The sequence below is a fragment of the Vicugna pacos genome, chromosome X, assembly GCF_048564905.1.
Source record: "Vicugna pacos chromosome X, VicPac4, whole genome shotgun sequence".
Lineage (NCBI taxonomy): Eukaryota > Metazoa > Chordata > Mammalia > Artiodactyla > Camelidae > Vicugna > Vicugna pacos.
This window is the reverse complement of record NC_133023.1, coordinates 48,061,746-48,089,463: the sequence shown is the minus strand read 5'-3', so window position 1 is coordinate 48,089,463 and position 27,718 is coordinate 48,061,746. Positions and strand designations below refer to the sequence as shown.

Sequence of the window (27,718 nt, the reverse complement as noted above, 5' to 3'; positions counted from 1 at the left end):
ATGACTCTGTGTGTTCTGGGACATCTGGGGACTTCAGCATTGTTTTAGGGGCTTTGTGTCCCACCTCTTCATAGCATTGCTGAGATGAGATCTGTGGGTTCACCCTGATTCTTGAGTGTACGGTGCATTTTTTCTAGAACCAACACAAGCCAGCGTGGCAGCACTGCTTTGACCACGTGCTGGGACAGCGTGTGCTTGTCAGTTCTTGGGTTTAAAATTTCCTGTTCTAATTTCTAAAATGGGGTATACTGACAGATACACCCTATGTAAACAGAAGCTCTGTGGGGTTTTCAGCAACTTCTAAGAGCATAAGTACTCCTGAAGCAGCTAACCTTCCTCCCAAGAAGTGAGGAGCTAGCCGGCAAGTCCTGGGTGCCTGTGGCAGCCAAGCTCTGCAGCCAAGGCTGCTCACTGAGGCGCAAGGAGAAAAACTTAAAAACCTACTTCCATGTTATGTTTCACAGAATCTCAGAACTGAACGTTTTAATATTTAAAGAGAGGTGATTATTTTTTAATAAATTATTTTATTTTTTTCCTTTCTCAGTATTATTAGGTAGAATTATTACAGTTCAACTCCACATACACATATTGCATGTAAATACATGTATAGAGTACACTGCATTTTTTAGTTTACATATATGTACTAATTATTGTTTCTAAGAACAGATTAGAGCTTTAGATTTTTAAACTTACATAGTTACCAGAGGAATAAAGCCAACTACAAAAGAATAATAAACAGAATATGGTAATCCAATCACAAAGGACAGTCAGATGTGCTTACACATATTCAAGAAATCAAAATAATAGTTAGTTCATTGGCAGTCTTATTATTATTATTAAATTTAGATTCCTCATAAATGAAATCATATGGCATTATTCTTTCTCTTTCCACCCCACTTCACTTAGAATGACAGTCTTCAGGTCCATCCATGTTGCTGCAAATGGCATCTTTTATGGCTGAGTAGTATTCCATTGTAGATATGTATCACCTCGTCTTTATCCAGTCATGTGCTGATGTACATTTATGTTGTTTCCATGTTTCTTTTTCTATGTCCCTTCTGGCAGCAATTACTGATTTTAAATATTTTCCACCTTAAAATCCTTCCTGAAGGATATGTGGTAACAGGAATCAAAAACAGTTACAGCACATGGTTGTGTGTGATGCGCCCTGGGGGCTTGGTAGGAAGGTTTGCCGAAAGGATTTCAGATTCTGGTCCAACGATTCCTCCTATTGTAGCCCTGCTGACTGCCTCTCTCACTGTCTGCCCTACAATTCTGACCAGTCCCTTCTGTGAATCCCACTGTATTGTGCACAAATTTTGTCCAATTGGTGTCATCCCGTAGGGACCTTCGGTGAGGCACCTAAGCTCCTGTGTAGGTTTCTTCCATCAGCCCTTAACTTCCTTGGGAGCCGGGACTGTCTCATTGCCCCAAGAATCCCTAATGCCTAGTGAGAAGCCTGATACAGCTGGTACTTAACGAGCACATGGGTCAAATGGAAAAACGTGATCAAAGAAAAGGCCCTCGTTTTTCAGACATGCCTACTTGAGTACATAGGGTAAAATGACATCTCTTCTGGGATTTGCTGTCTAATACTTCAACAAAGGACAAGGCAAAGAACAAAGGTCTGAATAAAGCAAATACGGAAAAGTCTGTGAATTCCTTAATCTGGGTGACGGGCTTATTGTTCTATTCTTATTGATGTATACTTAAGTTATTTTATAATTTTACTACCATTAGCTGAAGAGCAAGTATTAATACGTATTAACTGAAATCCTTAGAGCTGACCAAACTTACCCCACACAAAATCCTTAATGTCCAAGTAGTCTGTCTTACAGAAATCTTTTCCCACAAAGACAAGGAAAAAGGGAGACAGATCCGTGCAGTATTTCCACGTTGTCAAGAGACCCAAGACCGACACAAAGTAAGAGATTCGAAAAAAGATAAAGAGGCTGAAATCAATGTCCTGAAAACCTAGCCAGGAATTCTAAATGGCCCAACTTAACTAACCTCAGCACTGCCGCATCAAGAAAGGGGCAAATAGCACCTAGTGGATTTTTTTTTTAAATAAATAAATAACGATCCAGTTCCTACCACAGGCAATTATGATAAGACTGAGTATAAATTTTAACACCAAATAGTGTACAAATTATAATTTCTACTTGATTCAAACTGCTTCTTCTTTTAAATCTGAATCCTTTTATTCTTAAGAGATATTTGTGGCATATGACCTAGTGATAAAATTTTCAACCGGCTTGTATTCAAAAATTTCACCAATGTGAGAGTTTATTACATCAACTATTGCTTTTTGGGAAACCCATGTGCCTTGTCACTCTCTTTCATAAGATTTCCTGTGGAAAATTCAATCCCTCATTCAGGAAAGGGCTGAGCAAACGGTCTGATGGAAAACATTCATACACTGCAACACAAGAAAATGAAAATGACGGTGAGCAGCCCGTGAAGCCGGCAGACACACACAGCGCATGGCTGTGTTCCCGCCTCGACTTTCTGTAACCAGCAGGGAAAAGGTGCATCTCAAGAAATAGTCATAAACACTTTTCAGGACCTGAGCACACAATTTCCCTTTCCGGGTTTTGTGGGCTTCCGTTTAATTCTATGAGAAGTGTTTAAAACAACAGAACAACAGCTGAGATAGGGTTTAAAGTAACTTTTATGTCTTAGTGAAAATAAAGCCAGCTGATAGTTATCATTTTTAGTTGATTTGATCTCACTCTTCTACTTTACCTCTCCAACCACCTCCACAAAATGACGGTGAACGTCCCCTCCTGGGTCAGAAGGCTAAGTAGAAAGTATCAATCACATGGAGGTGTGCTTTGTCGTTTTATTTTTCAAAAGAAACATGTTTCATTCATGTGACTTAATAATTAAGATCAAGAAACAAACTCTATTCAATAAATGTTAGCCAATACATGTCATCATAGCTGCTCATCAGGTTTGGCCCCATGTTACACACATTTACATGAACATCTGCCTTGTGCTGTCATGGGACATGGTGAGTGGGGACAGGGTCTCTGCTCTCACAGGGCACACAGCCTGGTGGGGGGGAAGTGTTCAATCATTGCCGTTTTTTAATGTACTTACAAATTACGGGAAATGCTATTTAAAAAGAACAAAATGAGTCAATGAAAGAGAAAAATACAAGGACAGTATTTAGGCTGAGGGAAGACAGGGAACCTCTTTGAAGGGCTGACACTCCACTGAGACCCAAAGGACAACGCCGGTGCTGCAGGTGAAGGGCAGGGACACACTGAAAGAGGGCTGATATCCAGAATATACCCAAATCTCTTTAAACTCAACAAGAAGAATGAATAACCTGATTAAAAAATGAGCAAAATGCCTGAACACACACCTCATCATAGAAGGAATCTAGATGCCAAAGAACTCTATGGAAACATGCTCCAGAGCATCTGTCATCAAGGGGCTGCAGACTGAAACAGCGAGGTACCACTGCACACCTGTCAGAACTGCCAAAACGCAGAACACTGACAGCACCGAATGCTGGTGAGGATGTGGAGCGACAGGAATTCCCATGCATTGCTGGTGGGAATGTAAAATGGCCCAGATACTTTGGAAGATGATCTGGCAATTTTTTAGAAAACTAAACGTACTCCTACCATATGATCCGGCAACTGTGCCCCTTGGTGTTTACTCGACAAAATGGAAACTTATGTCCACACACAAATCTGCATACAGATGTTAATAGCAGCTTTATTCATAATCACCAGAGCTCAGAAGCAACTAAGCTGTTCTTCAGTAGGTGAATGGATAGATAAACTGTGGTCCAGCCAGAAAATGGACTAGTATTTGGTGTTAAAATGGAATGAGTAATCAAGGCATGGAAAGACATGGAGGAACCTTAAATACATATTATTAAGTGAAAGAAGCCAATCTGGGAAGGTTCTGCAACTGTCTGATTCCAACTGTATGGTGTTCTGGGAAAGGCAAAACCACAGAGACTAAAAGATCAGTGGCTGTCAGCGGCCAGAGCGGAAGGAGCAATGAATGAGGTGCAGCACGGAGCATTTTTAGGGTCACTAAGACAGACTACTCTATTTGAGGCTGTGACGGTGCATACATGTCATTGTACATCTGTCCAAACCCACAGAGTGCACACCACCAAGTGTAAATCCTAGTGTCAAGTATGGGCTCTGGGTGATGATGACGTGTCATTGTAGGTTCACCCACTGTCGCAAATGCATGCTCTGGTGCAGGCGTCAATAGTGAGGAGGCTGTGGGGACAAACTGCAGTTCATACACCCAATCCAGCCCCAGGCACCGCTGTGAATAAAGCTCTGTGGGTGTGTGGATTGTTCGGCCGCTCTGGCGTCTGAACAGCAGAGCTGAGCAGCTGCACCAGAGATCAGGAGGCTTGCAGACTCTGAAATACTTACTTCCAAGCCCTTGACAGAGAAAATTCTGCTCAGCCCTGTTCTACACGAATCAGAATTCACCCTGATGGGACAGGACAGCAGGGCCCAAACCAGGCATGGTTAATGTGACTGAAGCAATGTTTTAGTTCCAACACCTTTGCTGAAGTCCTGCAGGTCCAGTGACAGAATGTAGCCAGGAAGCGTCTGCAGGAGGAGTCGGTAGCAGGTCTTCCCGCCAGGCTCTGGGATGCCGGGGGCCGCGCGCTGCACGGGGGCCACCCGCCTGAAGAAGGCGGACTTGCAGTGGAAGCCGATCAACTCATAGAGCTCGGAGAGGATGCTGCACTGCTGAATTCGCTCCTCGGAACGCTGAAGCACAGGGAGAAAAGCAACAAGCATCTGAACGAAACATGTAAGTGAACAAAGACCCGGAATAAAAGTTTTCCCTTAAAACAGAGACCCGATGACACAGGAAGGAAGAGGAAGGCTGACTTCGTGCACTGACGGGACCGGATGAAGAAACGCAGGGAAGCAGCGCTGTGAAGATGCTCCAGACCCCCTCCGGGCCCCACCTCTCCGCGTTCAGCCTGTCCTTTTACTAGAAAGGCCTGTATTCCCTGAAACAGAGGAATCTGATAACCACACATGAGAAACAGAGAAGGGAAAGAGGAAAAGGAAGGGAAAGTAAAGGAACAACAGTTCATCTAGACCCTAGGGTTTGGACGGGACTTTCACCAAACACACAACTTCTCAAAGCACAGAGCACACAGTGAGAGGCTGACAGAGTGACTGCGACTTCTGCTCCTTAAGCAGCAGCTACCTGCCAGCACACGCTGCTCCCCTTACTGAATCATTACAATCATCTCAGAAACGATTATTACCCCGGCTCACAGGCAAGGACATCTGAAACTCGGGGAGGAATTATTATCATCCTGGAAAAAGTCCCCTGACCCAGAAGTGTCAGAGCCTCCAGTAGAACCTGGACTAAAATGCTCCGGTTCACCACAGGCCCTGAGGCTCAGGCTGAGGCCATGTCAGGTCTGCACGGGCCCAGAGCATGAGTCTGTGCGACAGGGAATGCTCCCACTTGAAGTGCCAGGCCAAGACACTCAAGAACCTATGAAATGGAACCAAATCCCCAAACTAATTTCCAAACGACTGCCCTGTCCGGGAGGACTGCTCGGCACATCTGCGCTGTCACCTGTGCACAGGCTGAGCAAGGGGCCCAGAGAGTGGCATGACGTCCCAGTGGAAGTGGCTTGGAGACCACTTCATCACAGGAGAGACTCTCCCGGATTCCAACGTTAACTCTCCATTCCATTTCCAACTGGAAAGTAAGTTTAGACTTGTTTTCCTCTCCTAGAAACAAAGAGAGTGGTAACATCAGCAGGAAACTCAAGACAGAGGAAGTCTCCTGGCCATCTGGAAGGATAGGCCCGGGAGGGAACAGAGACAGGATCAGAAAGACCCGATTTCCAGTCCGAAGTCTGCACGTCACTCGATTTGACAGTTACCGTATTAATACAGGTGATAAAATCTAATTATGATTCTTGGGAAAACTAAATGAAATAACGTATGCCACTAGCATAGGTCTAAAATCCTCCATGAGTATTCCAGAAATGGACGTGATCGTGGTTAGTTACTGTCTGCCCAAGTCTTGGGTGCTAAGACCACATCAGCCAGCCAGAGATGTGACGGAGAATGCCTCACCAGCCAGCAGCCTTCTCCAACTTGGAAACTCATAGTATCTGAAGAACAGGCAGTGGCGGATGCTTTGGGACACTCTGGAGGTAGCACTCCAGTGATGACATTAAAAAGCTGTGGAGAATTTAGAGGACCATGCAGTTCAAATACAGAATACACATTCCATGTCTACCCACATTGATCTCTAGCTATGATGATTCAGAGAGGAAATACATATTCAAACTTACAACAATTTCCCACATAAGTGCATCAAAACTATTTGGAAAGAATGTAACTTTCTTTAGATCACAAAGCGGGGATTACAAGGTTTGTTCTAAGAGCCCTACTTGTAAAACATCTGCTAACATAACTGGGTCCACTATCAGTCATCAACATTCGAAGAGAAGGATGGAAAAGAACAAAGCCAAGCTAATATACTCCAGTCTTTTGTTGGGTTACGATGTCACAGAGGAGATGGACAAGTCATCAAGGAGCCACTCTGCCGTGATCACGGAGCCGGGGAACGGGATGGGCGGCAAGATGTATGACGCAGCTGCAGCTGTGCCCACGCTTCTAGGCAGGTACCCAAAGTCACCTCGACAAGGTGTCAAACGCTTGTGCCCACGTCATCATCACCTGACATGTATTAAAGAGAAATGAAAACCTATAAACGGCCAATACCCTTGGTGGGTACACTGTCCAAAGAGCAATGTCACAGTTTGACAACTGACCATCTCAGTTCCCTGGGATTCATTCTTGGAGAACCTTAAAAACCACTCCTCTGTCCTCAAGAAGTGCTGCCTACTTGCCCTATATTTGGCTCAGGGATACAGCACGTTCACGTGGTCTTTAATGTCTGCACAGCTTTGACTGTCTTTCTCCAGGTTCACTTGTCCATTCTGAAGAGGCCTGAGTTAAGTCCATCCTCTGTAAGATCAATTCCCTCCAGTGACAAGTCATCGAGCCTGCAATTAAAAGCCAACTGAACAGGACTGTCCTCAGCTAAAAAGTCCACCCACCCTTCACTGCTTTCTTAATCTCCTCTCCTGGCTAATTGCAACAGACTAACACCTCCCTCCACCCAGCTCCCCAACTATGACAAACAGAAAGTAAGGTCCATCAAAGAGGAGACAACTCCATAGTCACCTCTGAATTCCTAGCATATAGTAATGACAATAAATAGAACAATGATTATGGCTTCTTTCCTTTAAAACCTTTCTGGTTATTTAAATGAGACCTTGGAAGAGAGGTGTTTGGGTCCAGTATCTTGATCCAGAAGACTCTGGAGGTCTTTTTCGGAATGGCTGTTCACTGATTCATTCAAAACACAACTTCTCATTCCTGGAGAAGCTGTGATTTTCGGCCAGGAGTTTGTGGTCACTCTCATGCCAGAACAGCTTTAAACTAAATCCTTACCATGGATTTGTTATTTTCCCCTGTTCCAAAAAAATTGACTTTCCTTATTTTCTTGCCTTGAGGAATGTTTTTTTTCTTTCTTTCTAATTCACCCTTTAGTAAAGCAGGCTTCTCAGGATGTGCTTGGCCTTACATAGGAACAGCCATCCAACTCCCAGTGTCAGAGGCCTGGGGCTCACCTCCGACCCTCATGTCAGGGCAAGTGAAACTCAGTTCAGGAGCCAACCAGCACCCCGGGGATTCTAAGGCTCGTGTATCTCCGAGAATTTCTGCTTTCTGGTTTGTCTTGGCTTCTGAGGATTTCCCCTCACTTTCTTGACAATTATCTGTGCAGCATGAAAGATGAGGAAGGAAGGATTTATTTCTTAATCAGCATTTTAAGGAACTTGTGTAATGAAGGTTTTCACAAGTTCCTAGAATCCTCCATTGCCAAGACAGAAAACACACTAGATATTTTCTAAATTTAGGAATCATGTGCATTTTTTCTTTGCTTTAGTTTTCTTAACTGCTAACAGACATTTTTTAATTAAAAAAAAATATGGCCGCTAATAGGATAGAACATTGAAGGGGCAAACAAAATTAAAGGGCAAAGACAGAAAAATGATAAGTACTCTACAAAGTTAATAGAATACATACACTATGGATCAGATCAGCAATTCTCAGCAACAGCTAATTGAAACATGACCATGAGGTAAAACTTCTCTCCTGTCAGGAGATGGCCAACAGAAAATTGAATTAAAACAACAAATTAAAATTCTAAGTCTGGCGAGGTATAGAAGGCTACCAGCTACATGTGTCTTCTTCTGGAAAAGAGGGAGGCTCACCAGCCCTTTACTGTGGGGCCTGAGCCCAGGGGAGGGCGGTGAAGTGAGCTCTGTAAGTACCCAATTAGCAAAGTGAGTGATGAATAAAGAGACGTGAGCTTTAATGACAGAGATGATACTACTATTCACTTGTCCTGTAAAGTATGTCTTCACGTTCAGTGATCAATACCTCGGCGTCCTGAGGGATTGAGATTATAGGAAAATGCACAGCCCGGGCCCAGACCTCCTCTTTGAGCTCGTGACACTGCACTTAGATGTCTCAAGGGCACCTCCAACTCTACCTGCACAGAGCTGACTTCACGGATCTCCTCCCATAGCCGTCCTGCCCAGGAACCCTGGTCGGGAGGGGAAGGTCTCACTGCCTCTTCCAGCTCAGGCCCATCACTCACAGATGGGCCTGGACCCCTTCTTCAGGGCCCAGATTTCCTCAGTCACTGAGTCCCACCACCCACACCTGTCCTACCAGGTACTCACTGGCACTCACTCAGCACTGACTCTGTGCTGGGGTCCATGCTGCACACTGTGCACACGTTATCTCACTCAATCTCCACAGCAGTCCTAGGAAGTGGGTACATCACTGCTTCAATTGATTAGATAAATTGTTTCACTTCCTTGAGTGCATCGTTCAAAGTGACACGGCTACTGAGCCAAAAACCTGGGACTGAAAACCACTTGAAAACTGAACACTGCTACACCTCGCAGCCACCCTACTCTGACTCATCACATCACCTCCTGCTGAGCCTACTAAATGTTTGCAAGCATTTTACAAGCACAAAAGTGATCTACGAGAGCACCCCACTCCCACTTAAAATCTGTCAATGACGGTCCACTGCCCTTAAGGGAAAGCCCCACCGCGCCTGAGCACAGCCCAATGGCCCGGCGTCCTCGTTCCCTGAGCGGCCGCGCTGCCTCACCCACCACGCAGCTCTACACGTGCCGTGTCCAGGACAAGGATGCTGACTCCGTACAACCTGGGGCTCTTCTCACTCGAACAATGATCACCCTCTTCAGTGGTCACCCTCTTCAGTACTGACTCTCAGAAAAATGTTTTCTCTGGATGAATCAATATCTTTTTCCTTACAACTTCCAGTCATTGATAATGAGCTTCCGCCAAAAGAGAGAAGAACTATTCCTCAGTCTCCTTATCTGAAAAGTGGGAATAACAAGGAAATATGTGAGGTTTTAAGAGAAATAATATTCATGTGAGGCTGAGTGACAATTCCCAACATACACTAAGCACTCAATATGTGCTTACTTAATATTAATAAGAATAGATTCCATTCCAGCAAACTTAAATCAATGTTTTATGGCTTTGTCCAACAGACTACAGACAAACTGTTGGACGAACCCCTTTGAGTAGATCAGCACAAGCGTCCTGGGAGAGGTAAGCGCTGGCCCAGTTTCAGGGGCAGCCAACCAGCACTACGGGGCGGGGGCAGTTTGCTCAAACTCTTACATGTTGCTTGAGCATTTAGTTGTCGTTATTGAATAAAGACAGGTGTTCTTTAGTCAAAGCTCCTGAAACATAAATCTTCAAAGATTGATGCAAATTAGGTTTCAAGTACAACATTCTCCCTAGGAATTATTTGAAAATCATAGTCTTAGCTCCTCTGCACATCAAAAGGGCATGTTCTTAATGTATCTGACTATATACACTGAAAGGATTGTTTAAAAGAAATTTAGATGAAGCCATCCTAAATAAGCTCTCAGTATTATCTGCACAAAGCCCCACCCAAGGGTCTCATTTCTCACTTCCACGTAGGTGTTCAGGTTGCTTAACCTGGGTCTTGCTTTCTTATAACACGGGTGAGGGAATAGTTGTGGATAGATTTATGTAGCAAATATATACCTAGTGTATTTGCTGTGTAGGAATCCTAGAAATAAACAAATTGATATATAGTCCCACCCTTAAGAACCTCAGTCTTTCCATTTACAACAGCATTAAAAATAAAATGGGAGACACATTTAAAAAAAATTTACAAGGTTTGTACATTGAAAATTTTGAAGTCTCACTGAAAAAAATTTTAAAAGATCTACATATATGGAAGACATCCCATGTTCGAGGAATGGTAGACAATATTGTTAAAAATGTTAAGACTCCCCAAAGTGATCTACAAATTCAATGGAATCCCTATCAAAATTCCAGCTGTCTTCTTTGCAAAAACTGATCCCAAAATTCATATGGAAGTGCAAGGGACCAAGGTCAGCCAAAACAATCTGGAAAAAGAAGAGCAAAGTTGGAGGACTCACTTTAAATGTTACTACAAATCTATAGTACTCAAGTCATTATGGTACTGGCATAAGTTTGGATACGTAAATCTATGAGACACAATAAAAACTCCAGGGGGGGAAACTTACATTTACAGTCAGTTTTCCACAAGAGTGCCAACAACACACCATTGAAAGAATAGTCTATTCAACAGATGGAGCAGGGTCACCTGGGTATTTGCAGGCAAAAGAAAGAATCTGGAATCTTGAACCCCTATTGTATACAACAAATAAAAATTAATTCAAAATGGATCACAGAGAGAAACGTAAAAACTAAACCTATAAACTTTCTAAAAGAAGACATAGTATAAATCTTTGTGGTCCTAGGATAGGCTATGCTTTCCTAGATATAATACCAACAGCAGAAGTGATAAAAAAAACACAGATAAACTGGACTTCATGAAATTTAAAACCATTTGTTACAAAGGACATCATCAAGAAAATGAAATGAAAGGGGAAGGGGGTAGCTCAAGTGATAGAGTGCATGCTTGGTAAAAAAAAATGAATAAATCTAATTACCTCCCCTATAAAGAAATTGTTTTAATGTTTAAAAAAAGTAATATGAAACGACAATCTGCAGACTAGGAGAAAAATTTTGCAAGCATATATCTAATTCGAGACTAGTATCCAGGATATAAAACAAATGCTTACAACTGAACAATACAAAGAAAATGACCCAATTTTTAAATTTGCCAAGGATTTAAATAGATACACAATTGGCCAATAAGCATATGAAAAGATGCTCAGCATCACTAGCCAAATCGAAATCAAAATGAGATCTCATCTTACACCCACTAGGATGTTTATAATCAAAACATGGGCAATAACAAGTGTCCGACAGGAGGCAGGGAAATGGGATCCCTCATATGCAGCCAGTGGAAAGGGACAACGGTGCAGCTTCTTTGGAAAAGTCTGGTGTTTCCTCAAAAGGCTAGAGTTATCATATGGCTCAGCAATTCCACTCCTACATATAGTGTCATCCCTCAGTGTCCTCGGGGGGTTGGTTTCAGGAACCCACCACCCTGGATCCCATAATCCAAGGATGTTCGAGTCCCTTTACAATCAGCCATCTGGATCCATGAAGTGGAATCTACAGATATGGTGGGCCAACTTTACAGCCAACAGAATGAAAACATATTCTCACAAAAACTTGCACATCAATATTCATAGCAGTATCATTCAGAGTAGCCAAAAGTTACAAACAATATCCATCCATCAATGAATGGATAAAGAAGATGATCAAGAATAGTCCCACAAACTATTGGTCATTGAATCTTTGACAAAGGAGTTGAGAAAATACAATGGAGTAAAGATAGCCTCTTCAGCAAATGGTGTAGGGAAAACTGGACAGCTGCATATAAATCAATGAAGTTAGACTACTCCCTCACAGCATACACAAAAATAAACTCAAATGCCTTAAAGATTTAAACATGTAGGCAAGACACTTTAAACCTCTTAGAAGAAAACAGGCAAAACATCTGACATACATCTCAGCAATGTTCTCCTAGAGCAGTCTACACAAGCAATAGAAATACAAGCAAAAATATATGTGGGATCTAATTAAACTTACAAGTTTTGCACAGCAAAGGAAACAGTAAGCAAAACAAAAAGACAACCTATGGAATGGGAGAAAATATTTGCAATGAATGAGACTGACAAGGGCTTAATTCCCAGAATATATGAACAGCTTTTACACTTGATAAGACAGAAAAACAAACCATTCAATCCAAAAATGGGCAGAAGATCTAAACAAACCTTTCTCCAATGAAAACATACAAATGGCCAATAGGCACATGAAAAAATACTCAATATCACTATCAGAGAAATGCAAATCAAAACTACAATCAAGTATCACCTCACACAAGTCAGAATAGCCATCATTCAGAAGTTCACAAACAATAAATGCTGGAGAGGCTGTGAAGAATATGGAACCCTCTACACTGTGCTGGGAAGGCAGTTTGGTGGAGCCATTGTGGAAAACAGTATGGAGATTCCGCAAAAGACAAAAAATTGACTTCCCATATGACACAGCAATCCCACTCCTGGGCATATATCCAGAGGGAACCCTAATTCAAAAAGACACCTGCACGCCAATGTTCACAGCAGCACTATTTACAATAGCCAAGACATGGAAACAACCTAAATGTCCAATGACAGATGACTGGATAAAGAGGTTGTAGTATAAATATACCACAGACTACTACTCAGCCATAAAAAATAATAAAATAATGCCATTTGCAGCAACATGAATGGACCTGGAGAATGTCATTCTAAGAGAATTAAGCCAGAAAGAGAAAGAAAATTACCATATGAGATCGCTCTTATGTGGAATCTAAAAGAAAGAAAACAAAACAAAACTAAACAAGACAAACATCTACAGAAAAGAAACAGGCACAGAGACATAGAATGCAATCTATGGTTACCAGAGGTGAGAGGGTGTCGGAAGGGATACATTGGGAGTTCAAGATTTGCAGATACTGACTATGTATAGAATAAACAGCAAGCTTATACTGTATAGCACAGGGAAATATATTTACTAACTTTTAGTAACTTATGTTGAAAAAGATTATGAAAATGAATACATGTATGTTCCTATAGAACTGAAGTGTTGTGCTGTAAACAAGAAACTGATGCAACATTATAAACTGACTAGACTTCAATGAAACTATTTTTAAATACACCAAAAACAAAAAAAAAGAAAAAAGATATTATTAAACCAAAAGAATAAATTAATGTTTCAGGCTACAACATGGATGATCCTTCAAAATGTATGCTAAAATAAGCCAGACACAAACGGACAAATACTGCCCTTTTAGGTGAAGTGTATCTAAGTGTTCATTGTACTACTCCTGTAACTTTTCCGGAAGTTTGGTCTATCAAAATAAAAATAAAGTGTACTATTCATTAAAAACATAAAACGATTCCTCACAGGAGGACTTTAAATAATAAATGAAGAAATGCATGTAAAGGTCCTGGAACAACACTTTGCATGTCCACAGTCACTGCTGTCACTGTTACTCAGAGGGTGGTGCCAGCGCTGATGAGAGCTGCCTCCACTCACTCCCCTGCAGACAAGAGTGAGGGCCTGGGCTCTGACAGGCAGGGGAACCGAGAACCTGGGTCAGATACAGCCACGCCCCAAACTCTGCGGTACCCAACTTTCTTATACAAACTGCTACATGTAACGTAAACACGCTACAGGGATGTATCTCACAACACAGGGAATACAGCCAATGTTTTACAATAACTATAAATGGAGCATCTATTGTACACCAGAAGCTTATATCATATTGTAAATCAGCTATACCGTGATAAAAAACTAAAAAATAATTTAAAAATTGTATCACTTTAGTATTCAATTCAGTTTTTAAGTAACTACTAAACAGCTTAGAATGTATAAATGCATTTAAGTGTGATAAGATTGTTTACATATATATTTACTTTCAGCCTCCTGCTAAAAGAGAAATTTAACATTTTTTAAACACAGCTTAACAACAGTAACAACAAAAAGACAAAGGTGAGAGTGAAGAGAAAATGGAGATTCAATACTTAAATGAAACCAGGGGGAGGTAAAGTCATAAAAACGGATGCCATGAAGTCAGGGTAAGTGTTAAAGGCCGACTAGAAATTCAGCTGTAAGATTCCTGGCAGCTAGAGCAAAAAGAAAAAGATGACGGGGCGGGTGGTAGAGCTCAGTGATAGGGCGTGTGCTTAGCGTGCACGGGGTCCTGGGGTCAAGCCCCAGGGCCTTCACTAACAGATAAATACACCTAATTACCTACCCCCCCCACAAGAGCCTCAACGAAAAGATAAAGAGAAATTTCTTTCCTAAAAAACCTGATATTAAATTTAGAATAAATACTTAAAAAAAAAGAAAAATAGAAAAAGATGAGTGACACAAGCGATAATGCCCGTGAGATATATCTGAGGTGGCTGCTGGAAGGTCCCCATGTCCCACGTGCGAAAATCTGAAACATTCTTCTCACCACACAGAGTCATCCTCAGCCCACCCCACACCTCTCCCTGTTAAATGCAGGAGCACAGGCAGGGTCAGACCTTTGCTCTCTCTATGTCATCACAGTGAGACAGGATGGAAGGGGGCAAAGCACAGCCATTCAAGGAAGGCCACAGCAATTAACACCAAAATGGTGAATGATTCAACCCCCAATAGGCCTTGAGGCTAAGGATGAAGAGATTTAACTTCTAGCAGATCTTGAGCTTCATTATACACCCATTGTAATAGTAACATGGTGAATAACACTCCCCCAGGCACAATGGCAGTCCCAAGACTAGCCACAAAAGGTCAAAGGGTGGGAAATGGCCAACTCCCTGGGAATTCCATCCCCTTGCCCTTAGGCTGGTCCTTCTACTTAAGAGCATATGAAACCACCAAGCCCAGGAAAACCAGCAACACAGCGCAGCCTCGCGGTCACCCCTGTCTCTCCCTCTTCGGAGAAGGCCCACACACTGTCTGTGGATTGGGTACCTACTTTTAATCTGAGCATCAAACCCCCACACCTCGTGGTGTTTCTCTTGCCGTTCAATGTAGCTCTCTGAATAAATCTACCTTTACCCAACACTGGCTTGCTCTTGAATTCTTTCCTGCACGAAGCCTAGGACCAACATCTGCCGAGGCAAATCCCAGGGGCCCAACCAAAGCCTGGGACACAGCCCTTCTCATGCTCCACTTATTTTTTCTTGTATCAACAGGACTGGGTTGTAAAGGGAGCTCTGAGGCCCCAGCTAAGGGACCGAAGCAGCCCCCAGGGCTCGAATTGGCGGGCAGCCTCTCCCCCAGCAGGGGCGCTGGGGTCGGCCCGGTTGTCTGTGGTTCCTTGTTGTGCTGACTCCCCATCCAGAGAGCGTTCTCCCTAGGCCTGTCCCCACAAAACCCTTCTCTCCAAAATACAAGCACATCATGTCACAATCCTCTTGTTCAACCAGGAAATGCTCAGCCCAATTTTTCCTTCCCCAGTAAAGAACCTAACTGTCCTCCCTCCCATCCCACCATTTTTTCTTTGTCAGAACTCTGCACTCTCCTCTCACCATCCTGAACTCAGGTGCCTTGCTGGCTGAGACGGAGATGTTTCAGTCTCACACAGCCTTCGTCCTTTCACTTTCCCCTTTCTACCTTAAAAAGCCTTTCCTAAGTCTCCCACCCCTCTGATTCTGAACATCAAAAAGTGCTGAGGTTACAGTCACTATCTGCATACCTCCCAAGCTTTGGCTAGGTTTCCTTTGCAAGGTCTTCATTAAGGAGCTGCATCAAGAAGTTTAAAGACGTTATTCTTACATCTGAGCCGAGAAGCCTGCATAAAATTGAAATGGCTTTGAAGAGAGTGTAAACCAGGGACAGAGAGGAGGCAGGTCCTAGTCAATAGTGTCATGAGGCAAAATGTTCTTCAAAGGCTCAGAGTGGCTTCTGAACACGGAGTCGGCAGGGAGGAGGTGCCAGGCAGTGAGGGGGGTGAGTGACACAGGGTACGCTCCCCCAGCTGGGGAAGAATTGGATTTTTTTCAATTTTTCCAAATAATTTCTTACTTCCTTTTTCTCCTATTGTCACATACCATTTCCTACGAATTAAGAGAATCAATGTCAGTCATTTGGGCCACTTGGGAGAAGCTACACGATGCCATTCACAGGGTTGGGGCATGACAGCCAAAACAGTCTAAGTTGAAAGACCAATGGCCGTATTTCCAAGGTAACCACGGGCATGCAACAAACTCCCCAGTTTCAATGACCTCATCTCAAAGGTGGGGCCAATAAAACTACCAAGCAAGGTGCGTGATGATTGTGGCCGACATCTGTTTACTAGCTAAGTGCCCGTGACAGCTGCCGTTAATGGGGAATGAGTATGATCAACGAGGCCCAGTCTACCTGGTCACACCTGCCCTGCCTTCCTGCCTTGGTGCAGGAGCGGAGCTTGTTTAGCTGAGATGAACGCCCCCAGAGCAGCCCCGACGGGAAATCTCCCAGCTCTGCACGGCGAGGCGTGTTCCTTTCCTTCTCAGAGCTGATCACAATTTGCAGTCTTCTGTTTTTATGTTTATCCCTTTTGTAACTGCCTCCCCTCCAGAGTTTTTGCTCAAGCAGCACAGGGCCAGGTGTGTCTTGCTGCCTGCTGGATATTCTGGGCTGGGAGACAGCCGAACCCACATCGCGCTCTGGTGCTGAATGGAGAGGGCAGAAAGCACAGGGGCCCATGCTGAACTGAGGCCCTGCACCCAAAATTATGGTCTGAGTTGAGGCAAATTATACAGTCTTCTTTACCCTGAGATTCCTCATCTGTCCATGAAAAGAACTGCCCATGGCACACAGAGTTACAAGGATTAAAGGAAATCACCAAATTCACAAACTATTCAAGGGGCTACCAGTGCATCCTCAACAGACAAATGCTGCCTTTACGGCTCTGACACACGCCAAGCGGGAAAGCCGCACACAGTGAACACTGCTAAGTGCCAGTGTGTTAAGTGCTTCACGTGTGCTATAATACTCTTTACAACTTACAACAATCCCAGGAAAAAACGAATATTATCATGCCCATTTCACAGATTCACTAACAAGTTAAGAGAGGTTACATACTAGTCCAAGGCCCTATGGTGAGGAAATGGTGATTTAAAAATGAATCTGGGCCCAGGCCTGGGCTCCATCTCTCTCCCATCCACCTGACCACTTGCCTATGAAATCCACCTGTCCAATACACAAGTTTGCAGCCGGCCAGCTCTTATATGCAATGTGTGCCACCGTTTGTCAATGTTGGTTAATTACCATTAACTGTTCTCAGAAACCACTACAGAAAAGAAAGGTGGACTCACGTCCCTGCCCACAAAGAGGAATTCTGCCATGCCTTCTCCTGTAATGTGCAGAAACCCTTCCCTACACCACTAAATCCAAATGTCTGCTTCCTCCATGTTTATGTTTGCAAACGGCTTATTGAAGTAGAAGGAACCTGCAGTAATTCGATCTCGGCTGCCTTCCAAGGTTGCAGATTATCCATAATCAGTCTGTGAGCTAAAAAACTACAATGTGAATGAAAATATTGCAACCATGTCAGTAAACAAAGAATGCTGAAACCAAGTCATCAGCGGCTGCCAACACACCCCAGCAAGGACAGGCCTGCAGCCCAGCCTCTGCAGCCACTCACCATGGTGCCCTCTGAGCAGACTCAGAATAAGAAGGGACAGGATACTGGCCCTAGATAGCTAGGTGCTTGTCTAAAGAATGAATTCAGAGTCCAAATGTTTGCTTCCTCCCATACATAGAAAAGCACTAAATTCTTGAACTTGAGATACCTGGCTTTCTTTAGATAAGAAGCAATCTTTTATTGTTCCAACTTCCTGGTCTTTGTTGTAAAGCTCCTATATATCCTAGCTCCTCCTCAACCTCTTGGGAGCAGTCCCTCAGGGCGATCTGAGAGGATGTCATCTGGCCTTCAGTCCTCCTGCCAAATAAAACATAACTCTTAACTTTTAGGCTGCACGTGTATTTCAGTCAACAGTTTTGGAAACCATAAAGGGACCCAGAGCAGATTTCTCTCTACCTGAACTCCCCGAGTAACCGGAGCCTTGGTACCAGCAGTGGCCCTTTGTGCCCATCCGCCTCCTCGGGGAGTCCAGATGAACCTGGGTGAGTCTCTCCTGGTTCTAGGATCTCCCATATTGGTTGATGATCCTGAGATTTATTTGGCGGTGTTTCCAGGTACCTGGCCCTCCAGGTGAAAGGTACTGGGGGAATTACCCACCTAGTGGGGTCATACTGGGTGGGGCCTGGTTGAAACATAACGGGAAATAGCCACCTTGAATAGACGTCCGAAGTGGGGCTGGTGGAAACATACCAGGAAAATACTCACCCAGTGGAGACGTCCTGAGCGGGTCCAAGTTGAAAGACACTGGCTTCAGGACTGAGTGGTTAGGTAAGAGGCTGGTCTAATGTTTTCCTCACTTTGGTTACCTCCATTGAATTTTTCGGGATAAAAGTAAAACTCTTATGAGGAACCTTTCAACTCCAAAAATGGGACCCTCCTCCTGGCTGGTAACAGCTTTCTTCCGTGACAGAGAAACTTGCAGGAATGGTAGGGGCAAAGACTTCATGCCATAGAGTTGTCCCTGTGGGAAATCTTACTAGCAATTTTATTCTGAGAACCCGACCTTACAATGGGAAATAGAACTTTAAAAAAAAAAAAAAAAGTAAAGAAAAGAAAAAGAAATAACACATTGCCAGCCTCCAACTAATACCCCAGCCAGGTTTATATACGTACAAGACTTACAACATTATTTGGGAATTAGAAAAAAAAATCTCACTCTGAAAGTAACTAACCAGGCCTGATAAAAACAGTTTTTGGAATTCTGAACTTATAAAAACGAAATCCCCTTTAGGGGGAACTTGGATTTCTCTTCCTGTGTCTTTGAATTGTAAACATTTTATCTTTCTCCGAGTGTTTTATATGTGTGTATGTATGTATATATGTGTTTCCTTTTTTTAAAGGAAAACTTGGACTCTGCCATGCAAAAGGTACAAGTATTGTGTACATATGGTGGCCACGCAAATAAATTGGGATTCTCAACAATCCTTTTGTAGTACTAATTTTCAGACATTTTGCCATCTTAACCTTTGTTGCATCAGCCTGGGCCACAAAGGCCTCTAGCTTTTGGAGAGTAAACTTTTGAATTTTATTTAGGCAACACCCCCACTCTCATGTGGAAATGCATCTTCATCTTACTGGTTTAAAATCACGATCTACATATATATAAATTGATGGCCATATGATGGATCCTTTAATTTGGAAAAACTTTTAAATTGGTGAAAGTTGAAAGAGCTCTCATTATAAACAGCTGTTTTATTGGTACCTATTAAAATCAAGTTTAAAGGTAGAAGAATATATTTAATGGTTAACCTAAGAACTTAGTTAAAAAAAAAAAACTGGTTTGAAATGCTACATTTGTGTTTTTCCTTTCCTATCAATGGTTTTAGAGATGCTAATAAAAACTTAGAATAATTAATGTTAATTAGGCTGATAATTGGAAAAACGATTGTAAAAATGTCGGAAAAAAAGATAAGGGGCTTATCCCAAATGGATAAATATTTTTAAATGGTTATTTTGAATGAGATAAATAAAATGGACATTTTTGGATTTAGATACTAGGTTTTGATACTACACTACGTAAAGTTAAGAAAAAGGGCCAAAGGGATCACCTACTGCCCCCAACATTAAAGTTCAAACAAGTCCGTTTTATTTAACACAGTTTAAAATATATGTATTTATAGGGCTAAAATATAAATATATATATAAATATATATATAAATATATATATTTATATATATATATAGACTGAAATACTTGATCAATGATTGGAACAACAGACCAAATAGTCAAATTAAAAATTGAGAAGGCCCTAAGCACTTTGGCTCAAACTTGGGGATCCTAGAGACTTTTCTATAAAATTAGATACAATGCACAAACACACACACACACAAAAAAGCATCTGGCACTCCTTCTAGAAATAGGAATTACTGATTAAACCTAATAAATATAAAAATTAAAGGTATAAGATTTAATAAAATTGAGATAAAAGTTTCTAAAATTGGTATATTTAAATGGGCTTTATATAAACTTTCTGCTTAATTGTGTTGTGGGATAGATATGTTTCAATGGAAAAACGCTTCCCTTCTTGGTATTATAAGGCTGGGCCCATATCTGTCCCTCAGAAAATATTAATTGTACAAATAAAGGAAACCAATAGAGTTACATGAGCCGTCCAGTATAACGTAAAACTAAAAACTAATATTCAGTGGCTAATAAAAACATATAATAAGAGGTTTACCCTGGGTTTAACTTATAACTCAAGGAAAAGAGACCTTACTAAATGCGTTATGCAAGCTTTGGAAGACATGATAAGGTTAACCTTAAAATTTTAAAACATGGAATTCTTTGTTTACAGCTCTTCTCACTGATACAAAAAAGCAAATTAAGGATATACAATTGGGACTGGGTGACAGAGCAGTTCTCTGGGGAACTGGAAGCGTGTGTCTTTGTCTTGCAGATCAGAAATGTAAATTCACCAAACAGTGACCTAGGACTGAGCCTAATTAGCTCAATGAGATAAAACTTAAGGCCAAGAAATTTTTGGCATTTTAGAACTCAGAACTCTGACGGGTCCTTCAGACTTTGTCAAGAAATCTTAAATGTCTGTTTCATAAATAGTAAGCCTTAGTGATTTGAGCAAGCAAATTCAGCTTACTCCAGCTATTATTATACCTATCTTATAAGTAAGTTTCAAAGTGAAGCTATGAGATCTCTAGCTTTTGTCGTTTTACAAGCCTACATGCACATTATAGACGTGAGATATTTCTACAGCTAAAAAAAAAAAATCAAAGTCAAAGAGCTCTGCTTAATTGGCATAAAAAATAAGATTACAAATGAAGTATTTTTAAAATAAAAACTGACCAAATTGAATTTCAGCTTCACGTGAACTGGAAAGTATTCAATATTAAGATAATATTTGATATTGTTCAGTTTAAGTACGTTCTAATTAATATAAACATCTTTAAAGTCATCAATATTAACTATAATACCTTTACTGTACCTAGGTTTAATGAAAGTCAAATAAGATCCTGTTATATCTGTTGCAGATTTGTCAAGAAAAAAATAATAGAAATGTGGTGTGGTAAAATTTTAAGTAAATTAAATGCAAATGAGATGAGAGCCTTGGGTTCATTTTTAAAATATATTTTTAAAATGTATGCTTAAGATAATCTCTAAATGATTGGTACCTTTAAATTCTAGAGATGTGCTAAATTAAGTTAACTGACAGGATTTTACTAAATAGCTATGCCATTTTCAGATAAAATAAGATTGAAATATGAATTACTTAACATGTAACTTCTTACAGAGAAACTAAAGGTGTTTAGAAATATTAATAAATGGTTGGTGCCACCCTGAAATAGTCTCTATTATTAAGGGAATGATCTCAGAATCCTAGGAAAGTAAGAGAAATGTGTAAAGGAAGATATAAGAATGGAATTATATTTTGTTAAGGAAAAATAGTGACTTTCTCCTGAAGCTGGTTACTTCTGAATGGAAGAGAAAATAAGGGACACACTAATATGAGTATAGAAACTGTGGAAGGCTTGTGGAAGAGGAACCCTGAGGAAAGAGTTTTGTACGTGGTCGGAATTGGCTAAGTTTACAATGAACTTGGGCAAAGTAAATGAATCTTAGAAGCAAGCTGGTACAAGACTAGATTTGGTTTTTTCACTGTTAAGAGGACAAAATTTTCTTAAAATGTTAATCCACTTTCAGTAACAAATTGTAAAACTTCTTATACCACTTAACTGATCTGTTCTGCCTTTACCTTTGAAGGATTTTCTTGTTAATGAATAAGTACTTCTTTACAGTGAACTATAAGTTTATCTGACCAAGTGATCTCAAATCTTTTAACAAGCTACCCAAATATCAATTTCCAATTAAAGTTCTTTTAGTCTCCAGTTAAGTTTGGGATGCTACAGAGGGCCCCCGAAACATCCCAAAGAGAGATTTTAAACTAGTAAGTTTCATTTGGTATGTTAAATAACATGGTATTGTCAACTGAATAATAAATCTTCCTAGGTAATATTGTATGAGAAAATATTATTAACATAGATATTCTAGAAATTATATGGACTCCCTAAAATTCTGGTATATCTGAAATGTTACCAGTCATAATTCTGGTTGTAGTGATCAGGTTTCTTTATTGATTATAGTGTAACTGTGTTTAACCATGATTTTAAATCTTTTGTCATTTATAGACAGTTAATTGTTTTCTTCTGATGGTTTTGCAAAATGCTTTCTCTTCAAGGAAATTTACTGATTTCTAATAAATTTCAAACTATAACACTGAACTAAACTGGGTATGAAATTTTAAAGGTCTAATGAAAACTCTGATTAAATGAATTAATTACATGGGACTGAGTAAACTGGCGAATATGGTTATAATTTTTGATTTTGTCTGAAATACTCCTGGCTTTTAACCTGTTTCCCAGACATAAAGAAACTATTCTCCTTAAGCTAGTTATGATTCACAGCAATTTGATAAATTATACCTATGTAATCCGACTTGGAACAGTTATCTTTTCTCTCTATCTGATCCCTCAAGAGACTAAAAACTCTTAGGTCCCCAGTGGCTCTATCAGACAAATGAGGAAGATCATCCCCTAACAGATATAGGAATCTCAAGGTATTTTAAGGATTTTAAAGAGAAAAGGATTTACCTAAATCTGTAAGGCAGAAACCCATGACAAGCCCTTGACGTGGCTTTCTTGGCCTTAGGAAATCTTATTAACATTCTACCCTGAGACTCCTTATTAAAAGTTCCAACACAGCCAATTTAAAAAAGCCTATATGATCAAATAATCAGACTTAACTTGTAAACAAGTTAATCTTCATTTGGCTATATTTGAGAAAAATGAGGGTAACTTTAGAGAGAAAAAAGATTATATTTTAGTGGATATTAAATTCTAGTTTTGTTAATTGAGGTCTATATTTACTAAGGCACTTCCCAGATCATTCCTTGCTGTTATGTCACATTGCTGTAAAGTTTAATTGAATTATGAAAAGGATACTCTAGGTTTGTTTCTGAAGCTCAGTAATCTATCCTTGGGTAAAGTTCCAATGCCCCATGACCTGCAGCCAGGGGATTATACATACTGGAACAGGCATGACTTAAAGAACTGTCTCCATCCTGAATGGAAGGACCCTTTATCAGGTACTCTTAACTAGACCATAAAAACCAAGGCTGAAGGAAACGGACTTTCAGATTCATTTCCTATCAGAAACAGACCCTACAGTGCACTGGCCTATAGAGCACTGCTCACCTTAAAATAATGCCCAAATGGAGTAAAAGCTACCAGGCCAGGATGAGAAGAAGACGACATCTGACGTAGACAGCTGACCCAAGACACCGGACCACGCCTGTATACCAATTACTTTGATAATTTCTCCTACCTTTGATTATGAACAACACCTATTGTTAACTTTATGGTAAATTACCTATGTCTAGTACTTCTGTGTTACTTTGGTGGGTTTCCCTACTCAAAGGCTCTAACTAGATAGCCCTCAGAAACGTTATTCTAAAAAGGAAATTATAGTTCTCTTTAGGCCACTGTTGATCTTACAAGGTGGGTGACCTCACCTGGCCAAATAATACCTGCTCTGACCCTGCCCATAAATATGAAATTTCTCATAAGGTAACTCAAACTCAATTAGAAACACAAGAAAAATTTTAACCCAAAAATATAACTTCTCGGCTATTAAATTCTTACTCGTGACTTTATTAACGTTACAAGCTGTATTACTTATATCCTGTCTATTTTATAAAATTGTTGTCTGTTACATTTCCCTATGTGTAACTAGGCCTACAAGATTGATGATGGCTAAACATCTTGAAGAAATAGATAAAATTTATAGCCCTGCATAAAATAATTGTTATAGTGTGATTCTAGGTATGGGAATGACCAACGAAGGGTGAACATTTCCTGGATCATAATACACTAGTAAGACAGGAGATCCAGAGAACTTTTAGTATGAACAGGGCCTGATAAAAACACCTAACACCTTGAATGGCAGTTCAGAAGATTCTTCACCTGAACTAGGAATGAGCCATCCTAGCACCGTGGGACAAAATAGGTCATGAAATGTCTCTCAAAATATTGGTCGAATTTAGGACCAAGGGGGAGCACTGTGAATGAAAGTACTACAATGTGAATGACAATACTGCAACCATGTAAGTAAACAAAGAATGCTGAAACCAAGTCATCAGCGGCTGCTGCCACCCTCCAGCGAGGACATGCCTGCAGCCCAACCTCTTAGCCACTCACAGTGGTGCCCTCTGAGCGGACTCAGAATAAGAAACGACAGGACACTGGCCCTAGATAGCTAGGTGCTTGTCGAAGGAAGGAATTCAATGACCAAAATGTTTGCTTCCTCCCATACATAGAAAAGCACTAAATTCTTGAACCTGAGACACATGAATTTCTTTAGATAACAAGCAATGTTTTATTGTTCCAACTACCTGGTCTTTGTTGTAAAGCTCCTATATATCCTAGATCCTCCCATACACCTTGGGAGTAGTCCCTCAGAGTGATCTGAGAGGCTGTCATCCCGGCTCGAGTCTTCCCGCCAAATAAAACATAACTCTTAACTTTTAGGCTGAACGTTTATTTCAATCAAATCCCAGAATAGACAAAACTCATCAATTCTGTCATGGAACACACGGGTTCAGGAACCAGAAGCGTGTTCTAGTCCCAAAAACTACGGGTTCCTCTTTCTACCTGTCATTATATAATCCCACCAGAACTCATTACTTTGCTGTCTGCTCATCTGGCATCCAAACTCAGAGAAGAGTCAACTCAGCAGAGCGCCCTACTGGGGAGAACCCCCCGCAGCAGCACTGCGGGCTGCCTGCCCTAACGCACGCTCTGCTGACCCCTAGTGTCCTCCGTGGAGACCAGGCCAACAGAGCTGTTCCCAACAGCTGCAAAGTCCCACAAGTTAAATAAATCATTTTGTTTTATACGATATGTTACGTATATACCCATCTCTGAAAACAGCTTTGCCAGAAGCCCAAATCTTCAATATTATTCTGCAAAGGCAAATCCGGTCCCCAAGGGAAAACAAGTCTTAAGGCGACGCTAAGGCCTCCAAAGTCCTCTCCACGACCATCAACCAAACTGCCTGCAGGTCTGCAGCTTCAGCAGGCTACATGTCTGCTTTTAAAGCAGTCCCTTCCTGTCCTCGTGTGCTACAATGTCCCTCTACACCCTCCCATCTCAGGGTAAGTGCAGCCGCTGCAGAACCTTGCAGGGCAGCACTGACAGGACTGGACACAGAGGATCAGAGCTAAACTAAGCCTTCTGATGACACGAGCTGGTCACTCTGTCACTTTACACATCAAGATATATAGAGAGAGAAGTGGGGTGATATTGCTCAAAGTCACACAGCTAATAAGTTGAAAAGTTTATAACTCTGCTACTCCCTCCAGCGAGACGCTCCAGTTGGGACGCCCACAGGGTTCTCTTGTGCCTGCCTGACCAGTCCTTTCCTGTCACTCATAACCCACCACAGGGTCAGACACTAGCCTGCCTTTTTCAGCATCTTTTCCCTCCAGTCTCTCAGGAACAAGGCTGTTCGGGCCACTGTATGACTTCCAGCTCCCCAAACCCTCCGTGCTCAGGCTGGTCTTGCCTATGCATTCGGCCACCTGTACAGAGGATCTTCCTCCCCTGCAGGAGGATGTTTCCACTCTCCGCAGGGACACCAACTCAGGGGAGCCCTCTTCTCCCCCTCAGCATGGCAGGTGTCCCAGGCCACATCACGAGCTGCCCCATTAGGACTGTGGGTGCCAAGGTCTGCTAATCAGACCAGCAGCCTTAGAGCCAGGGATCATGCCCGGGCCACCCTGCAAACCTACTGTCCGCCTCACAGCCCCCAGCCAGCAGGTCACCTGGAAGTCACAGCAAGTGCCCCACCCAATCCAGAAGTCTCTTCATTTGCCAGCACCACTGATGACTGGTTTCCAAACTTTGGTCAGTTTCGCACAAAACAGCAGCTTCCGCTGTGAAGAGGGGGGGCTTTCGCTTCTGCGTCCCATCCTTACTGGAAACGTCAAGGGAAACCAAAAGGCCTTTTCTCAACCATTTTCTGATGACACCCTCCCACCCACAATACTCACATTCTCAACAGTTTGGGTCCACTTGATCTTGTTTCCCTTATGCTAAGGGGCTCAAAACACTGCAGGATTCTTTCTCTTTTGAGGGTATTTGTACTCAGTTTATCGGCTTAATCTGTTTTTGTCTCTCTCTTCAGTATCCCTAACAGTTGCCACTTCTTACTCCTTTCAGCAGCCTCCCTCCCAACATCTAGTCTAGGAAATCAGCTGTGATGAGGGGCCCGGGGGCAGTCACAGAAGATGCAACTAAGGCACAGAAAGCCTACAAAATTTGCCCAAGAAGATCAGCCTCAACCCCCAACATTGTGTGCCCCGTCCCTCTTTTTAACTCTTATGCTAAGCAAGCTAACTTTTTGTAGATTATGTTTATAAACAGATGAGGTATCAAAATACATACAAGGACAAACATCAACTCTTAGATGTTCATTAAATACACTATTTAGTTTCCATTTATTTTATTTCTATTAAAAAAAATTAAGAACCTCTGCAGTCAATATAGCAAAAGTTTACAGGGCTTTAAATCCAGAATATAGAGGTGTTAAGTCTGTCATTACTCATACTTATTTGTATGTTCACAAGACAAAATGATTTGAAAGTCTCTCTCCTCTCCCCCTACACACTACTGGCTCTCACCAGAGCTCCCAGATCACACATCGAACAGCCTTTCACTTTACCCAGAGCTGAACTCTTTAGTTCCCCCCCGGAACTCCCTCTGCAGTTTCCCTCCTCAGAGTACAGCATGACAATCATTTACCTCATTAATCCACATAGAAACCTGGGCCTTACTCCATCCTACCTTCACAGACAGCATTCATCCTTTCCTTTTTACCATCTAAACATGCCTTCATTCCGTTCACTTTTACCCACTGACCGTCCCACAGCTCAAGTGGAAGCCACCAACACTGCCCACCTGGACTCACGAGTCTCCCAAGTGGCCCCACAGCCGCTCTCCCCTACTTGAGACAAATGGGATTGTGTCACTCCCGTGCTTTTAGGACTCTTTTCAAACCCACTCTTCTTAGAAGAAACTCCCAGTTCTTCACCTGGTGAAGGTCTTTACCATGAAACTGTCAGCTCAGGGAGGGCAGGACACGCCCTCTCCCCTCGGCCCCGCCCTCTGGCAGAGCATCAGCTTCTGAGGACCTGCTGAGCTACACCAGCCTGTTTTCTAAACCTGGTCTTGAGTTCTTGGCAAACTGCTTCACTTATGTACACAAATCCAAGGAAGATTAGAAAGATTTTAGATGTTGAGCTAGACTATTGATTTGGGGATTTTGCACTAGCAACCTGCAAGTACATGTTCTAATGATTCTGTATGCTTAAAACCATACCCAGATTTAAGTAGTATTTGTGGAATATCTTCGGAGTAAGAGGGACTGTACTTTTACAGACTTTATATTTTATAACATGAACAACCCGCACAGGGTCACAAAT

At 41.8% G+C, this 27,718-nt stretch overlaps 1 protein-coding gene across 1 annotated transcript; it reads right to left on the bottom strand.

Moving 5' to 3' along the window:
- Positions 1–542: 542 nt before the first annotated feature.
- Positions 543–26,669, bottom strand: LOC140691967 (trafficking protein particle complex subunit 9-like). Its single transcript, XM_072956542.1, has 9 exons — positions 26,060–26,669; positions 17,876–18,024; positions 10,673–10,796; positions 9,233–9,460; positions 7,670–7,816; positions 6,102–7,039; positions 5,593–5,750; positions 4,547–4,760; positions 543–2,419 (listed from the first exon to the last, which is right to left on the bottom strand). The coding sequence occupies exons 7-9, from the start codon at positions 5,710–5,712 to the stop codon at positions 2,340–2,342; spliced, it is 414 nt and encodes a 137-aa protein (XP_072812643.1). The 5' UTR covers positions 5,713–5,750; positions 6,102–7,039; positions 7,670–7,816; positions 9,233–9,460; positions 10,673–10,796; positions 17,876–18,024; positions 26,060–26,669; the 3' UTR covers positions 543–2,339.
- Positions 26,670–27,718: the final 1,049 nt, after the last annotated feature.